The following is an 18,647-nucleotide window of genomic DNA, read 5'->3' as shown; positions in this document are numbered from 1 at the left end:
ATTGTGATTTCTTCTTTGGATTTTCTTTTTTGACTTCTCGTGTGTATTAATGCGCCTAGCAAGAATACAACAACTGCATATCTTCCCGGAGAGACCTGAAGCAAGAAGGTGGAGGCCACTACCTATTCACAGTTACGACAAACTTTCTGAACTTTATTCACAAGATAGAGCAATTGGTGAGCATGCTGAAACTACTGGAGAGAGAGGCTTCCCCACATCTAGAGTTAAATGACTCGCGGTCGCAGGATAACCTCATGGTCCAGATAAAAGACTTATGATCTCATGGTCTGGATAAAAGACTTGATTGGTGGGTCGCAATGCATTTCTGCTGGATGTGTTCAAGAGTCAGTGCGCAAGGCTGAGCACAGGAACGGAAAGAGTCACAGACGCCCTAGAAAAGGTGAATGTTATGACCTAAAAATCTGTCCACTAATATGATTCATTAGCGGACAGATTAATCTCTTTTCACTTTTGTCACCGACATCGCAGGTTATGACCTGCGAATGATCCCTCGGTTTCTCTGAAATTTTTAGTGCTTTTCTTGGGGAAAGATTTCTTCCCTTTTTTGTGAGCTGGTGGCTTTCTGCTTGCAATGTTGCTTCTGGGCATTATTTGTTTGCATGAGATTATTTACCTGGGAAATGTCAATGGAGGGTATGCGCATTCTTGGTTCAATCTTTCTGACAAAAAGAAGAGCAGAAATTAGTCTTTATGTTTGTTATGTGAGACTAAAGAGTAGACGATACTGATTGCTTATATATATTGTGCACTTGACGGCAATTGGCTATTTGTCTTTAAGAAAAGGTTATAGAAGAGAGATAGTCGATTGATCTATTTCCTCTTTTCTAATGGAATAATTAATTTGCGTTTATTGTGTGAATCTTAGGTTTAACATGATGGTAGCATGTTCTAATTCTGTTTAGTTGGTGTTCTGAATTATGTTCTAATTCTCCAACTCTACAATGATGTGATTTTCGGCATATCTTTGTCGTCATGGATAGATAATGTCTCGAAGGTCTGAAGAAATCAGCTGACGACCCCTTTTTGCATTTGCCTTTGCTCGAAATCGTGATCATCCAATTGTATGCTATAAGACTGACGATACAAATGCATCGAAATCTTGTAGATGCGGCGGCTAAAGCTGATGCAAACAATGTCCTCGAAGAACGCGATCCTCAGTGCGATGTGATGCTTAGCCAGATGATGGGTCGGATTTGATCAAAACCTGGAGGAAAACTTGAGATGGGTGAGGTTTGTAAGCTGATTTTCTTTCTGTAACTTTTGATGATTGTGAAGTATATTATTTGACGTTTATGGGGAGTTTCAGAACAAGGAGCTGTATCAGAAGACGTTCGCCGACGAGGAGAAGCAGGCCAAGTTCTTGCGGTGGAGGGTCCAATTCTTGGAGAGGAGCATCCGGAAGCTCGATTTCAATCCGGGTGGCACTTGCACTATTTTTCAGGTGAGCAATCTCAAGAATTCCCTGGGACCGGGGAAGCACGAGCTCCGGATCGCCAACAAGCAGGCTCTCCAGATGCTTCAGGACAACTATCCCGAGTTTGTGGCCAAGCAGGTATGTTCACGTTGATTTCTTGGTTGATGAGTTATGTTCGGCTGTCCTGTTGTTTGAATTGACGATTTTTGTGGGTTATGATGGGGTTTTTGGTTAGGTGTTTATCAATGTTCCCTGGTGGTATCTGGCGTTCTACGCAATGATCAGCCGTTTTTTGACCCATAGGACCAAGAGCAAGTTTGTGTTTGCAAGCCCCTCAAGAACCGTGGAGACGCTTTTCAAGTAAATAGATCCAAACGCATTTTGGTGCATTAAGTTCTAATCATTTCCTCCTGGAGCCTTTGTTATAGTCGAAACATTGTGCTTGCATGATTGGCTGGTACATTTCTCCTGAGCAAGTACCGGTGCAGTATGGTGGCATGAGCATAGATTATTGCGACTGCGATCCCTAATTTAGTGTTTCCGACCCTGCAACCAAGATGACAGTTAAGCCAGGGACCAAACAAATTGTGGAAATCATAATCTATGAGGTATAAACAGATATTTTCATTCAATCTTATGCTTGAGTTCTGCTTGTTATGGATATTATTTTTCTAATTCTATATCCTGCAAATTATGTGATAAGAAAAACCAATGGATGGATTACTTGTACTAGTGTTAGTGACTGAGATTCTTCCAAATGCAGAAATGTGTTATCACTTGGGAGCTCCGTGTTGTTGGGTGGGAAGTCAGTTATGGTGCCGAGTTTGTGCCTAACTCTGGTGGATATTCAATCAATAACCAGAAGCCCAAGAAGATGTCACTTGCGGATGAGCCGGTGGTGCGTGGAACCTTCAAAGTTTCGGAACTTGGCAAAGTGTTGCTAACTGTTGATAACCCTACCTCAAAGAAGAAGCTTCTCAACAGGTTCAAAATTGACCTATTGGGTGATTGAGCCTACAAAATCAATCATAGTTAGCTAAACGCAATATATTCTCAGATATATTGGAGAGTAAGAAGTCTCTGGTGCTCATATTCATCCTCTCTCCTGGAGAAAGTTTGATTGGCGGTCAATCCTTGTACAGTATATGTCACATCTTCCTTTTGTTTAGTTCATCAATTTGTGGTTTGGATTTTGAAGTTTAGGTTTTAGCTTTCTTGAAACCTTTTTTTTTTTCACATGGTCGTCATTTCTTGTTTTCCCCTCCTGGTGATGAGAGGCGCGATCTGGAAAAATTTTGAATTTGGAGTACCAACTTGCTCCCAGTGGCTATGTTGGATACCTCTAGGTGGTGGGAAGATATCGCCATGGAGACACTAGTGGTATAGTGTGGCATCTGTATTGTTTTTTGTTCTGTTCACTGTTGAAGATGATTTGCATTTGCTCTTGATGTACATTAATGGAATGTGCTTGAAGTTGACATATGTCAGAACTAGTTGGCGCTGGCAAATGCATTTTTTGAAGGTCAACCTGTAAGAGTAACTTACAGATTTTAGTGTTCAAATCTAATTTATCAGAGTTCCACTTTTTAGAGTGATTCCTTTGTAGTCGGAGGAATCTTAATCTAATGACCTACGTAAAGTTCCTGGTGGGAGGCATGATTTTGTTTTTCATTCTCAAGAGTCTTCTGGGAGCTCTTCAGGATGACTGTTTCAATGTGGAGCTAATTTCTATTTGCTATTGCATTCATCTATTCATGCCATCGTGTGTTGATCTTTGCTTGGTTAGGGTCTGCATAGCAACGTTTCTGTTCCCATAAATAATTTCTGATCAGAAATAGTTTTTTCTATTTCTATTTCTTGGAACAGTTTCTGAGCAAAAAATAGTGTTTAGTAACTGCACAAAATTTCTATTCCTGAAATAGAAAAAGAATAGAAACGTGTTTAGGGCGCAAATGATCCATTTCTATTCCATGGACGAGTTTCTCCCTTCTGGGCTACCGGCGGAGGACGGCGGGTGGCGGTGGAGGGCGGAGGACGGTGGTCGGCGGTGGCAAAGGATGGTGGCCGGCGGCGGGAGGCTGTGGAGCACGGCGATCAGTGGCGGAGAACGGTGGCGTCGGGCGGCGGTGACGGCAGCGGGGGGCGGCGACGGCAGCAGGGGGCGGCGGCGGGAGGTGGCTGGCGGCGAAAGGTGGCCAGCGTCGGTCGATGGAGCACGGCGGCCGGTGGCAAAGGATGATGGCCGATGGTGGGTGATCGCCGGCGTCGAGTGGCCAGGGGCGGGAGGTGGCCGGCGGTCGAGGGCAGCCAGCGCCGGGTGGTGGCTGACGGTGGGCGGTGGAACATAATGGTTGGCGGCAAAGGATGGCGGCCAGTGGTGGGTGGTCGCCAACGGCGAAGGACGGCGACCGGTGGTGGGTGATCGCCGGCGTCGGGTGGTTGGCGGGGGGAGGCGGCCACCGTCGGGCGATGGAGCACGGCGACCAGCGGTGAAGGATGGTGGCTGGTGGCGACAAGCGTCGAGCGGCGGAGGACAGTGGTCGACAACAAGAGGCGACCGACGGGCGGGATGTGGCCAACGGGGGGGAGGCGGTCGGCGGGCGGCGGCGAAAGGCGGGCAATAGGTGGCGGCGAAGGACGGCGAGAGGCGACGGTGGGCGGGTTGTGGCTGATGGATTGTTTCTTGGTTTTGGAGGATTCTAGAAAAAATCGCTTCTTGTTTTTGTTCCAGAAACAAAGAAGTAGATTTTTTTTGCTTCTTATTTCTGTTCCAAATCTATTCTAGGATCACTTTTTTGTTCCAGAAACAAAAAGGTAGATTTTTTTTACTAAACGGATTTCTGTTCTTTTTCTGTTCCGGGGAACAAAAGAACAGAAAAACAAAGAAACAGAAACGTTACTAAATAGACCCTTAATATACCTTGGGGAAGAAGCATTCTCCTTTTTCTTGATGACTGAATTATATGCTATTTTTACATCTTTCTAGCTGGTTCTGATGCTTTGAACATGTAAATACCGGTATGCTTGTTTTGGTTTTTAGTGAGGAACATGTACATTTATGTGAACTCTCTTTCTTGATGGGAAAGGTTTTTCTTGGAATATTTCCTTCTTAGATCTACTTATTCAAGCTTTATTATAGCGCTTTGAAGGCTTTGTCAGATTACTTTTATGGTTCCTTCCAAGCTTCTGACTAGTCATGGCCACGGTTCGGAACCGGCAGTTCCGATTCGTGGCCAAGCATGAACCGGAACCGGAACCTCCCCTGTCGGTTCCGGTTCCGGGCCGGTTCCGGTTCAGGTTCGGAACCGGTCGGTTCGGAACCGGTTCCGGCCGGTTCATATTTTTTTTTTCTTTTCTTCCTCCGCCGGCCATAGCCGGGGCCGGCGAAGGTCGCCGGCGTCGGGCGAGGGCCGCCCTCGCCTAGGCTGGGCGAGACCAGCCTCGCCGGCGTCGGCCAAGCCTGGCCTCGCCCGACGCCGGCGAGGTCGAGGCTGGGGGTGGGGGGGGTTTTTTTTTTTTTAAAAAAAACTTTGCCCGTTGGCAACAGGCCGTTGCCAAGTAGCCAAGGGCTGCTGAGGGGCGGCAGAGGGCAGACTACACTGCAGTCTGCCGACTCTGCAGAGTGTAGCAGTTTTTTTTTTTTTTTTTTTTTTCGGAAACGCCGGTTCGAAACCGCGGGCCCGGTCAACGGGCTGGGCCCGGGTTTGACCGGTCTGGTTTCGGGCCGAAACCGGCCCGTGGCCACCACTACTTCTGACTTGTGCATTTTACGTCTTCCACATTACCCCTTCGTTTTGGAGTGTCTTCTTTTCGGTCTGTGTTTATTTGGCATACTTGTGTTTTGTTTGCAAATTTTTATGATGCCGCATCTCCCCTGCCTTCTTGATCCCCCTCAACTTTCGGTGATTCGAGTTGTTCCGTGGAGAATCCGAATGGAAGTGATCGAATTATTCGAGTTGATTAGACGGTGTATTGTTTTTACCACTTTCACCTATTTGACCAGATGGCATTTGCTTGATGTGGCCGCAGTGCATCTGTTAGGTATGAACCGGTCTTCCGTTGCTGTCATACTATTCTTGGTCGTACTTGCTTGCTTTCGATTTAAAAGGGGCACTTTTAATGTTTTCCTTATGTCTTAAAACATTTATCGGGAAAAAAATCTGTATGAGCTTTTTAAAGCGATATGCTTTGTGACATCCTGAAAATTTTCCATTTGGGATTTATGAAATGCTTGGTTTTATGAACGTGCTCGTAGTTAGTTCTCGCCCGGAACTGATCATTCCTGGGATACTAACCATTAGGGAAAGGCTAATTAGGGATTTAAATTCGTGCGACTAAAGAAAATTCGATCGTGAATGGATCTTCGATCCTAAAATCGTCGAGGTGATATTTTGAGCCACTGTTGGCCGATCCAAAGATAGCCAGGGGTCAGTTCGCCACTGTCATAGTAGTGGATCGCCGGTGATTCCGCAGGACCACGAAATGAATTGACGGATGATCCTGAACCTGTACCAAGCGATCGTGCCCTCGGATCTAGCGGTCGATCCTCGCGATTTAAATGACAACCGAAGTCGTCACGAACCGAATGAACTTGTACGTGACTCGATTTATTATCAGTCACGGGTCGAAAATGCGAATTTCCCCAAAAACCGCCCGTTAGTTTGAGAAACGCTCGAGTTACGTTAAATAAGATTCAATTATTAATTAGAGCCTAAATTGGACATCAGAAAATTAGGAAGTCACAACGGGGCGTTAGGACGACGTTGTAGTTGGAACGTGCAGCTTTGGATTTTCCCGGATCCTTCAGAAAAATTCAATTTCGACGAGAAATGAGGAAAGTGACCGTTTTGCCCCTAGGAATTTGTTAAGGGCAAGTTTTAAGAGGGAAGGGCATTTTGGTCATTTTGCCCAGGCTTTGGAAAATGACAATTATACCCTTGGATTTTTTTTAGAAATCCCCAATTTGCCCTTGGATATTTTGGAAAAGATTCGATCCGGGCCGTTGATTTCAAAATTAGATCGAATCTCGGCCATCGATTAAAAAGATTAGAGAGGGGCAAGATGGTAAATTGCCAAGTTGGTCAAAATTGGACTATTTTAGTCCAAATTCCTCTCTCTCTTCATTCTCTCTCTCATCTCACGGTTTCCCCCCCCCCCCGAGAGCTCTCTCTCTTCCTCTCCCTCATCGCTGACTGCCCCTCCCCTCGCCGAGCCGCCGCCGGCCACCGCCGTACCACCGCCGTCCCCCTCTCACCCTCTCGGCTCACTTTCTCTCTCCCCTCTCCCGTGGTCGTGACTCACGGCAAGGAGGCCGTCGCCGTCCGCGCCATCGCCGAGCTGCGCCGCTGCTCGCCGTCGTCCACCGTCGATCGCCGCCGCTTTCCGCTCTAACCGCGTTAGTCTAGAATTTGGTAAGTCGCGCTCTAAACCCTATTTAGGACTTCGGGTATCGACGGACAAAATTAGGGTGGATTCGGGTTTTAATAGACGTGGATTAGCACGGTTTTGGTGGCGTAATTGATTAGCGGGCCTTAGGAATGAATTTGGGAGATTTTGGTGGAAAATTATAGGCCAAAGGCGGGCTGTGGGTGGCTGATATGAGTGCTGTGATGTTTTGTTCGGTACGCAAATTGGATATTTAGATCCGGCGACAAATTGTGGGAAAATGTCGTGAAGTGCCGGAATTGATTTGCTGTGGTTTTGACATGGAAAAATGCCAATTTGTATGTTGGTTGTGCGTTTGAACTGTGGCTGAATTGTGGTGATGAAATTGGGTGCATTAATGTGCCATTGATTGATTTAAATATGCCTGGTTATGTGCATGCTCGGGCTAGATTGAATTAATTGTCAATCGGCCGTGTCGAATGCTTGATGAGCATGAGAATGTGTGTGAATTGGTGCATGCACCGGCCACGTGTGGTTGGCCAATTTATTGGCAAATGAGTGTGGGGCATGTGTATGAGCGGGAAATTGTGTGTGGTGTGGCATGTGTGATCGTGGAAATCCCTGAGGCGGTATCATTACGCGGGGAATTGATCCGTCCTGAAGCGGTACGACTACGCGGGACGATGCCCGGTATTACCGGAGGACGGCCAACCTGAGGCGGTACCATTACGCGGGTTGTGTCGTAGGTGGTAGGTGTTGAGCCTGAGGCGGTACCACTACGCGGGTAAGATACATGGCCTAAGGCAGTACCATTACGCGGGACTTAGAGTGTTGTCATGTTAGGTGGTAGGTGTTGAGCCTGAGGCGGTACCACTACGCGGGCAAGATACATGGCCTAAGGCGATACCATTACGCGGGCCCTGAAGTGTTGTGATGAGTTGGTCGCAGTGAACCTGAGGCGATACCATTACGCGGGTCACTAGCGAGTGGTGTGGAAAAGATGTGATGAAATCAGAACGAATGCGTGAAATGAGATTTGAACGTGCATGTGATTGGATTTGGTGTGATTGTGACTAACGTGCAGGTTGCACGCAGGATAGGCCCAGGTAAGAATAAATGATGTGCCTGCTATGTAATGGTTGGGTGTGTGATTGTGTTTTGTGATTGTCTGGAGGTACGTGGTAGCTTAGGTGGGGTTTAGGGATGTACTTACTGAGATGTAATCTCATGGTTATTTCAACCAATATTTTTCAGAACCCCGGCCTGATAAATGAATCCTCCGCCACCGCCACCTGAGCATTTTGGAGTACCGATGCACACCGAACATAATGTTGTAGAGTTTCCGATAGATAACCATATGACCTAGATTAAGCACACAACCGTAGTCTTTGTAGATGTAGGATTACCCCTATGGGAGGCCCATACATATACCGCGTGGTTCTTCCGAGACGGAGTAGATGAGTTCGGTCCCGTCCGAGGATTTGACGTCCCCTTTGATGGAGTTGGGGACTGGGACCTGTCTGCTATACCTCCTCCTGATGGCGAATTGACTAGTGTGGAGACTAGTCTGGCGCAGTCTGGACTGCAGCCAGCGCCTGCAGCACCGGGGTCTTCAGGGGCTGAACACGAGCCGGAGCCGGAGCCGGAAGAGTCTCTAGCGGGAGACGATCCAATGGACGTTGATCTTGAAGCAATCCCTGAGGAAGAACCAGAAGAGGAAGAACCCGAGGCTGAGCCTGCTGAGTCCGCAGAATCTAAAGAGGAACCGGAGTATATACTCTCGTATGAACAGTGGATGGACCCCGAGTTTGCACCTGAGGATGATTTCTTTGAGGAGACGGTCGAGGAGGAGCAGGACGAGGTTCCAGCTAAGTCGGGTGATATAAACCACCCAATCGAGATTGAGGCCGAGCTGGAGTCCTTGGAGGAGCAGACTGTCCAGGGAGATTCAGAGTCAGAGGACGAAGAATCAGACTCAAAGTGGACGCCTAGCAGAGGGCGTAGGGGTTAGGTTTAGGGGTTGATAAGAGACTTTTTGAGGAGTACCATTTTTTAGGATAGGATATCCAGGTCATCGATCCTTTTGATATCGGTGGTTTTATAGTACGGTGTGCATATGTATATGGTGTTTGTAAATTGTGAATATTATATAAGTTTGAATGAGAAATGATTATGTGCATTCTCCCTGATGACCTTAGTTTATTATTGTCCGGGTATTTGAGGTTTCCGCTGATCGTTTTAAATCTCTGATAAGTAAATTGGGTCGGTTATACCCTAGGACATCGCATCAATCGACCAGAGTGGTGTGTCCTGCGCTCGATGGGGTTCGGGGCGTGACATGCTTCGTACCCACCACTTTGAGTGAGTAGGAAAACACAAGGTCCAGTAAAGTATCAATTACTTGAAGCATGTTTTGGTGCCTAGCAAAACCAACTTCCATAGCCATTATTGGTGGTGTATTAAACTGCATAATGCACTTGATGGAATCATCTATATAAGTGTGGAGTGGGATCGCTCCTATGAGAATTATTGGCGATAATCTCTAAAGCACTTATGAATAAACTAAGCATGCGCATGGCTTATTAGCACAAAACCGCATTGAACAACAAATTTTGTGGGAAGTGTAATGTGATTGGTGAAAATCATAATTCACAAAATGAATTATTGGTTCATAGAAGTTTTCAAACTCCACCAATGATTTCGTGAATTATATTTCATTCTTTCTAGGATTGGTTCATAGCCTAACAAGCATCAGTTCAGATGCATTACTCTCCAATAATCCGGCATTATTTTATGTTTTCATTTCAAAACCTTTTGAAATATGTGGGGGATTGGTGGATATTTCAGCAGTTTGAAATATTTTATGACTGCCATAAAATCATCATTTTGTAACGGTTTTGCAACAGCTATATAACGGTTTCGTAACGTTTGATTTAATTCTTCATAAAGCCTCCATTATTTTATAACGGCCATGTAACAGTCATTTTTTAATTATTACCAATTGCTTTAGAACGGTTTCTTAACGGCTTTTTCCTCTCTCAACGGTTCTCTTTCTTGTACCTATAAATTATTACTTTGAGCATAATTGGCAAGTGAAATATATAAATTTCAAAATAAAAATATTCTTTGTTCATTCTTTTATCTATATTTCCTTTCTTTGCTAGGTTATACACATAGCGTTGTTCCTGTTTCTTCTAATATTCGGTGTGGAGTATAGAAAAAGGTCTGTTGTATCTTGGGAGGATAGCCGCTAGAGCCTTACGCACTGAGTTTCATACTCCGAGTAGCGGAATGATTCTTAAGGACAGTGACTAGCATGCCTCAAACATTGATATTATTTTCTCATCTTTTTCAATAGAATTTCCACAATTATTCTTATTTTTTTATGTTATCTAACAATATTTCCAACATTTTGAACATGTCCCATCTTCCTTTTACTTTTCTTTGTTTCTACTTACAAATGAAAATGGGTATCCGAACTCTTTTTCAATTTGACTAGTTCCATGATTTTATCTAAATTGCCTTGTCCACGTATATCGAGTATTGCTCCATGCGCAGGGTCGCAAGCATCGCTTCGAGATTATGCCGAGTGGGAGACATGGTGACTCGAATTCGAAATATCCTACATCTGAAAAACCAAACGATTGATCACTCAGCAAAACTCTCAACAGTTTTTGAACACATATATCGTGCAAAATGTACTTAGTGAACTCGATTTTAGTTTCGATTCAGGCACAAAAACCATTTTGTGGAGGCGTCCATGTTTTACTTATATTTTGTTTCAATGTTAACGTGGGTGCTTTCAGCAACTTTTGTGAAATAAGTTATACTTAAGATTCTAAATATCATGGAAAAGGTTATACTTCCTTTGGAGATTTGATCATGCGGGATATTGTAGGTGAATCCCCGTAACTTAGCACATTGAAGCACACTACACACGTTCCAAATTGTAATGAAGTTGTGCATATACGTCTCGATTATATGAAAAGCAGACATTGTTCATTTTTAGATCAATTTTCACATCAGAATCCATAAAAAGAAATGGTTAATATCATGGAAAACCTCAAACTAGAACATTTACGACAAATTTACCCCAAATTAATTTTTTAACCACTAAAAACCCCAAACTAGTACACATGTGGTAAATTTATCATCTGTTAGTTTTCGTTAAATATTACCGTCAAATTGCTGAGTTTGATGACACGTGACAGCGACAATTGTACCAGTTTGGGGTTTTACCTTTTGTTTGTCACAATCATATCAGTTTGTGATTTTTCATGGTATAAATCTAATTTAACGGAAACTAACGGAGGGTAAATTTGTCATAAGTTTTTTCTTTTTAGTTTGGAATTTTTTGTGGTCAAAATAGTAGTTTAAAGTAAATTTGTCATAAATAAATCAGATTGGGGTTTTTCGTGGTTTTAACCCATAAGAAAAAGCATGCATTATACCCTAATCAAAACTGGCCTGGACACTAAGTGCCCCATTAAAAAAGCATTAGCTTTTAGATTTGGGTCAATTATGAAGAAAGTATCATGATTTTCATATCTTGAGAAATAGAAAGAGGTCAAACAACCGGTTAAAAGCATTTCATTCCTCCCAAGTCCCGAGTGTGACGTCTTACGACCAAAATGACAAGCACAAGCACAAATTTGAAACTTTAGATGAATCATTCGCAGCCAAATTGGCAAAAGTACACCGCAAGTGCCATAACTTGTGTACGGCGATCACTTTGGTACCATAACTTTTTTTCGGATCACTTTGGTGCCAGGTCGGAGGAAAAGAGATCACTTTAGTGCCAATTTGGCCGGAAATCCGACGTGGCATTTTTTATAAATTTTTTACGCTGACGTGGCTCGCCGGAGGCTGAGTCAGCGTGTACAGTCAGCATTTTTTATTTTAAATAATTTTTTCCAGCGTGTACAGTCAGCATTTTTAATTTTAAATATTTTTTTCCTTTTTTTTTCTTCTTTCCTTTTTCTTTTCTTTTCTTTTTTTTTTCTTTTCTCCCTTCGTCGGCCGGTAGTGAAGCCCGGGAAGGGCTGGGCAAGGGCGGCCTTGCCCATGGCCGGCGAGGGGTAGCCTCGCCAGATCTGGGCAAGGCGACCCTCGCCGGCGACAGGCGAGGCCGGCCCTCGTCGGCCCAGGCGAGGCCGCCCTTCGCCGGCCCAGGCGAGGCCGAGGGAAGCCCTCGCTTGGGCGGGCGATGGTCGCCCTCGCCTGAGTCGGGCGTGGGCGACCCTCAACCGCCCAGGCGAGGGCTTCCATTGCCCAACGCCAGCGAGGGTCGCTCGACGCCGGCGAGGGTCGCTCGACGTCGGCGAGGGTCGCTCGACGCCGGCGAGGGTCGCCCTCGCCAGATCCGACGAGGGCAGCCCTCACCTAGGCCGGCGAGGGCCAGCCTCGCCTGTCGCCGGCGAGGGTCGCCTCGCCCAGATCTGGCGAGGCCGGCAAGGGGCAAGCCTCGCCCAGCCCTTCCCGGGCTTCGCCGGTGGCTAGCCGGCGAGGGGAGAAAAGAAAAAAAAGAAAAGAAAAGAAAAAGGAAAGAAGAAAAAAAAAGGAAAAAAAATATTTAAAATTAAAAATGCTGATCTGTACACGCTGAAAAAATTATTTAAAATAAAAATGCTGATCGTACATCTGACTCGACCTCCGCGAGCCACGTCGGCGTAAAAAATTAATAAAAAATGCCACATCGGATTTCCGACCAAATTAGCACTAAAGTGATCTCTTTTCCTCCGACTTGGCACCAAAGTGATCCGAAAAAAAGTTATGACACCAAAGTGATCGCCGTACATAAGTTATGGCACTTGTGGTGTACTTTTGCCCAGCCAAATTACTAGTCACTTCCTCTTCAGAACGTGGGAGAGAAAGAAGAACTGGTACAACTAATAATTGTCATCAGAACATTATGCGTTTACTTCCTGCTCGTCTTCGTCTTCGTCTTTTGTCTGACTTGGTCGTTGTAGAAGGCAAAAATCAATAGTTTTGTGTTGGACTGGACGACACAGTGCGCGTTTTGCTTCCATATTTTTTCCTCAAAAGTTACTGAAAATCAATGCGCATGCTTGTTTGATATGAGATACGACCATAAGAGTTCGATGCCGAGGTTGACACGACCGGACAATGAAGTCGGCATAAACAAGGGTCGGCGGTAGGAATATAAGCCGAAACATCTCTGGAAACTGGGCGCCATGATGTAGGGTTAACACGTATAGAAAGAGCTTCGAATTCAAAGCAAGGCACGCACAGTCAACTCTTTGACAAGATCCAACTTATTTTTATCCAATTTTCTTCTCTTTTAGCAAAACCCCTGATCTTGCCAGTTTGTTTCATGATTGTGCCGTTTGATTTTTCAACTGTGAAAGTACCCACGGGCCTAGTTCCTGTTCTTTTCTATGTCGTACATCGTTTAATTTGCATTTTAGCAAAAGATGAAGTCGACCAACCAGGCGTGGACCTCCCGCTATCGATTTTTCGCTGTACTCGCGTTTCAAAGCTCTTGTACTTTGTTTCAAAGACTCAGGCACCATTGAAGGATATTGCGATGCAAATTGGATAACCGGCACAAGAAATACAAAATCCACAAGTGGGTATGTGTTTATACTTGGTGGGGGAGCAGTGTCTTGGAAATCATCCAAACAAACTTGTATTGTGAGGTCTACTATGGAAGCAGAATTTATTGCTTTGGATAAGGCCGGTGAAGAAGCTGAGTGGCTTCGAAATTTCTTAGAAGAATTCCTAATTGGTCTAAACCAATGCCAGGCGAATGTGGTGGAACAGATTTCCAATGGTGTTGATGATATCAATCTTACTGCTATGATATCCAAGTGCAACATGATGGAAAACCCCAAAGAATGGTGGATTGATACTGGAGCAACTCGTCATATTTGCGCCAATAAATCAATGTTCTCATCTTACATGCCTATGGAAGGTGATGAAAAACTATACATGGGTAATTCATCGACCTCTAAGGTTGAAGGTGTTGGAAAGGTTGCTCTAAAGATGACATCTGGGAAAGTTGTGACACTAAACATTGTGCTACATGTGCCAGACATATGCAAGAATTTAGTGTCTGGATCTCTTCTTAGCAAGAATGGTTTCAAGTTGGTGTTTGTGTCTGATAAGTTTGGACTCTCCAAGAATGAGATGTATGTAGGAAAAGGTTACCTTAGTGATGGTCTTTTCAAGTTGAATGTAATGACTGTTGTACCCAATGAAGTTATGAATAAAGTTGTTTTTGCTTATGTGCTTGAGTCTCCTAATTTATGGCATGCTAGATTAGGACACGTTAATTATAAGTCAATAAAGAAATTAATGAACATGGGGTTATTGCCAAAATTCGATTGTTCAAGTGAAAAATGCCAAGTGTGTGTTGAATCTAAATTTTCTAAGCCTCCGTTTCATTCTATAGATAATAGAATCACAGAACCTTTAGATTTAATACACACAGACTTATGTGATTTGAAAGCAATACCGACAAGGGGTGGTAAGAAGTATTTTATTACTTTTATAGATGACTGCTCGAGGTATTGTTATGTTTATTTGCTTAGTAGCAAAGATGAGGCTGTGAATGCTTTTAGAACTTATAAGTCCGAAATTGAAACTCAATTGAATAAAAAAATTAAAATAATAAGGAGTGACAGAGGAGGTAAATATGAATTTCCTTTTGAAGAAATTTGTTCTGAGTTTGATATTATTCACCAAATTACTCCTCCTTATACACCACAATCTAATTGTGACATCCTCAATTTCAGTCCCTAGGAAATGGCTATGGTTTAAGTTTGGTAGTTTTCCAATTGGAACCAAGTTTTACTCTTGTTCTGGAAAACCCAGTTTCGGATCCTCTGTATCCCTTCGTTTTGTTATTTTTATGGAGACTTTTGTGATCCGAATTTATAAACACTTTATTCTTGAAAGTTGTTCCAAACATCATGAAGTTTTACATACTTTAATTTCAGAATTTTTAGACTTGATATGAGTAGTACGATGGCCTGATTTTCGGACCGTGTAAAACTGCCCAGAATGGGTATTTCGGTGATGTTCACCCTTTCTTTATTTTCTACAAGATTTTCTGGGCCGATTTTGGAAAATTTTCCTTCACAAAATTTGTTGAGAACTTTCTTTTCTATAACATATATAAATTTTGGAATTTTTAGAGATGATTTGGATTTTTAAAACGGCTTACTTTGAGAAACAAGAATTCTGTTCCAGCGAACTGTTTTTAGTCCGTCTTTGAGCTACTAAAAATGGTGTTTACAGAAAGATTCAGATTTCGTGTTCTTCATGAGAAATGTTTGTTAAGGCCTTGTTTATGACATATTCAAATTTGAGAATTTTCGGAGTCCATTTACTACGTTTTCAAGTCCGATTTCGTGAACAGTGCAAAACTGTCCGGTTTTGTCAAATTCCAAAGATTCATCATTTTCTATATAAGAACGTTGGAATCTCGACTTGATGTCTTTTGGTGATATTTGAGGACATTCCCGCACCAAACCTTGGGTTGAATGAGATTATTATACATGTTTTGTCGTGGAAAACCCTCGGAAATCATGGAATTGATTAAGATGCGGGTTTGCGACTTAAATGTCGATTAGTTGTTATTGTGCAACCCGATGGTGCTGAGTTATTGTGAGCCGAACCGACATTTCTAGTAGGCCAAAATAGGCTCCGCGTTGGTTTTGTTGGGAAGAAACTAGAAGATAAGGCTTTGACATGGTCAAAGCTTCTCCTTCAAGCTTCATTTATTAAGGTTCATCATGACATGCATTAATGACCTAAGACTTTGGCCCCATTTGGTTCAGCTTTGGGAAGGGGCTTTCGGCCTCGAAAGCCCCTTCCCAAAATTCTGAACCGTTTGGTTCGGCTTTCCGAGTCCGAAAAGCCGAAAGCCAGCATTTGGAATGCCGAAAGCCCAAAGCTGGTCCGGACCAGCTTTGGGCTTTCAGCATTCCACAAATGCTAAAGCCTATTTTTCCCTTCCCAAATTGCCCTCACTCAAATTTCAATTTTCCGGCTTTACCCTGTTACTGTTCATCTTCTTGGCCGGCGAGGGTGGCGACGAGGACGGATCCGGCCGGCGAAGGGCCGACCGGCGAAGGGCCGGCCGGCGAGGGGCCGGCCGCCTGGGTCGCGCGACTCGACTCGGCCGACCGCCGACCCAGCGACGGCGCTGGGCTGGTCGCCCGACCCCAGCGACCGTCGCCTAGGGTCGAGCGACCTCGCTGCTCCTCGCCGGCCGGCCCTTCGCCGGCCAGATCCGTCCTCGCCGGCCACCCTCGCCGGCCACCCTCACGGTGAAGAAGATGAATAGTAATAGGGGCAAAACCGGAATATTAAGAATAAAAATTGCCAAAGCCCTTTGCAAAAAAAAATTTACCAAACACTACTTAGGCCAAAGTAACTTCACAAAATTTTTTTTACCAAACACCACTTGCATTTCTCCAAATGGCTTTCACCTAAAAGTATTTTTACATTCCCCCAAGTTGCATTAAAAAAGCTGAACCAAACGGGCCCTTTGAGACCCCCTTCATCATGACTTGCATTAATTAGTTGGACTTTGGAGGCACCACCATCATGACATGCATTAATGGCCATAAGACTTTAGGGGCATTTCATCATGTTATTTTGTTCATTGTCCATTAATGCAAAGATTTCTAAGATCAAGTTATTAATGGCATTTCATGATAATATTTTGGCTCTTATTCATTAATACCGAGATTTTCAAGATCATTTCATTAATGGCTTAGATTCTCAAGATCATTTCATCATGACTTTTGGCTTGTATTTATTAATGACTAAGATTTTAGGAAGATTTTGTAATGAGGGCGAAATCTAGGAAGATTTGGTAATGATGCTATTTTGTCTCTTCTTTGCTTGAGCCGCTATAAATAGAGGAAGCCCTCCCCTCTCTCTCACGCCATTCTCACGCCTCTCTCTCCATTCTCACACACACCACCAACTTTCTCTCTTGCTTCTTTGCTTCTTGTTCACGCTGAGAAAGAGAGAAAGGGAGAGAGAGCTCACCGACTAGCTCGTGTCTTTTCTTGTTGTTCGGCAAACTAGAGAGCTCAAAGCCAAGACGCCATCTTCCACGTGTTCAAGCCTCACGCCAAGATCCGTTTACTCACGTGTTCAAGCTCGAGAACCGCCGAGATTCCCGTGTTCCTTTCTTGTTCTTGTTTTTATCGTTGAGTAAGTGAATTCCCTAATATCGGGAAAGGATGTTGAGATGCGTTGTGACGTGGTTTGCTTGGACTGTTTCTCGGTCGTTTGGTTGGTCGTAGATGGTTCATTTCTCGATTTAATCATGTTTCATGTTTGATGTTGTTTTGAGATAGAACCGAGCATTGGTTAGTAAAGTGTACATGATGTGGCCATGCGTGATGTTTTCTTGTTTTAACTTTGCTATTCATCTGCCATCGATGCGGGTGCGGTAAGGGCCGACTTATATTAACGGCGATCGATATATCCTCACTTGATATTAGTGTTTTCACTTGCTGAGTCTCCCCGACTCATCCCCCATTGTTTCCCCTTTTCAAGTCCGTAAGATGGCATCTCCCCCAGCCCGCATTAGCAATCCCGTGGAGCAGAGAGCCGAAGTGCTCCCCGTGATAGATGTCAGAGAAGACCGCGCCTATCGCCGAATCATGACGCTTGTGATGTTCGATGAGGGCCCAACGGACTTGGTGCCTCATCCGTACGTGGCGTGAAATCGCTACGCGAACGGAGAATGGGTTGGATCCCTATGTGGGTTCAACGGTGCTTTGGTGGTGCGGGCGGGCCGGCTCCGAGATAAAGTCACGGGTGCGATGTGAGATGGCCAGGTGGATGGGACCAGCGTGGAGGTGAAGAAGCGAGGGTCGAGGAGTCATAGTGGGTATAGGACAACCCAAGCCGAGTTTTGCTATTCATAGTGCGTGTGAAATATGTTTTATTTGCCATGGCCCGAAGGCTTGTTAAAACATGTTTGCATGCCTTGTAAATATAAGGTTTGCTCATGATGCTGTTTGTCTTAATCCCGCTGTTGTTCTTAATGTGATTGTCCCGAAATTATGCTTCCGCTTGTGTGTAAAGAAAGATAATAATGAACGGGACGTCACGTTAATGACCCCGAGGTGGGGGCGTTACACTAATGGAGTGGCGTAAAGGAAAAATCGGTCTTTAAAGGAAACAATGAATGCATTGTTGAATAGTTCCGGTTTACAACAGAATTTGTGGGGGGAAGCTGTTTTGACGGTGAATTTTATTTTAAATAGAGTACCCCACAGAAAGACACAACAAACCCCCTATGAGAAGTGGAAAAGCAAAACACATAATTTGAAATATCTCAAAGTGTTGGGGTATTTGGCTAAGGTTGCGATTCCTAAACTGAAAAAGGTTAAAATAGCACCGAAAACCGTTGATTGTGTCTTCATTGAATATGCTATTAATAGTAATGCTTATCGATTTCTTGTTCATAAGTTTGAGGTCCCAGATATACATGTTAATACGATCATTGAGTCAAGAGACGCTTCGTTCTTTGAGAATATATTTCCGTATAACATAGTATATGAGCCAATTAATAATGATAAGAGGCCTCGGGACACTACACCTAGAAGCGATCCTATGGAGGATGAACCTAGACGTAGTAAAAGACAAAGAAATTCTAAGTCTTTTGGACCTGATCTTCTAACATATTTGTTAGAGAATGAGCCTCAGACTTTTAAAGAGGCTGTGACATCCCCAGAAGCCCCATTCTGGAAAGAAGCTATCAATAGTGAAGTTGAATTCATCTTGTCAAACCGTACATGGGAATTAGTTGACCTTCTTCCTGGTAATAAACCAC

The 18,647-nt window shown here is 44.1% G+C and overlaps 1 protein-coding gene across 4 annotated transcripts; it reads left to right on the top strand.

Moving 5' to 3' along the window:
• Positions 1-274: 274 nt before the first annotated feature.
• LOC115662125 (patellin-3-like) lies at positions 275-2,943 on the top strand. 4 transcript variants are annotated; one of them, XR_008816610.1, is made up of 5 exons: positions 275-400; positions 1,127-1,246; positions 1,328-1,573; positions 1,671-2,043; positions 2,199-2,943. XR_008816610.1 is itself a non-coding variant. In XM_056311544.1 (5 exons), the coding sequence occupies exons 2-4, from the start codon at positions 1,243-1,245 to the stop codon at positions 1,797-1,799; spliced, it is 384 nt and encodes a 127-aa protein (XP_056167519.1). In that variant the 5' UTR covers positions 275-400; positions 1,127-1,242; the 3' UTR covers positions 1,800-2,043; positions 2,199-2,943. The 4 variants fall into 4 exon arrangements, 2 of the variants coding, with proteins under 2 accessions (XP_056167519.1, XP_056167515.1); XR_008816611.1 differs by having other exon boundaries at positions 1,322-1,573; XM_056311544.1 differs by having other exon boundaries at positions 1,127-1,251.
• Positions 2,944-18,647: the final 15,704 nt, after the last annotated feature.

This window comes from Syzygium oleosum, unplaced genomic scaffold (genome assembly GCF_021117445.2).
Source record: "Syzygium oleosum isolate NSW1041296 unplaced genomic scaffold, Sole_v2.1 Sole_v2.01, whole genome shotgun sequence".
Classification (NCBI taxonomy): Eukaryota; Viridiplantae; Streptophyta; class Magnoliopsida; order Myrtales; family Myrtaceae; genus Syzygium; species Syzygium oleosum.
This window is presented reverse-complemented; position numbering and strand designations above follow the sequence as displayed.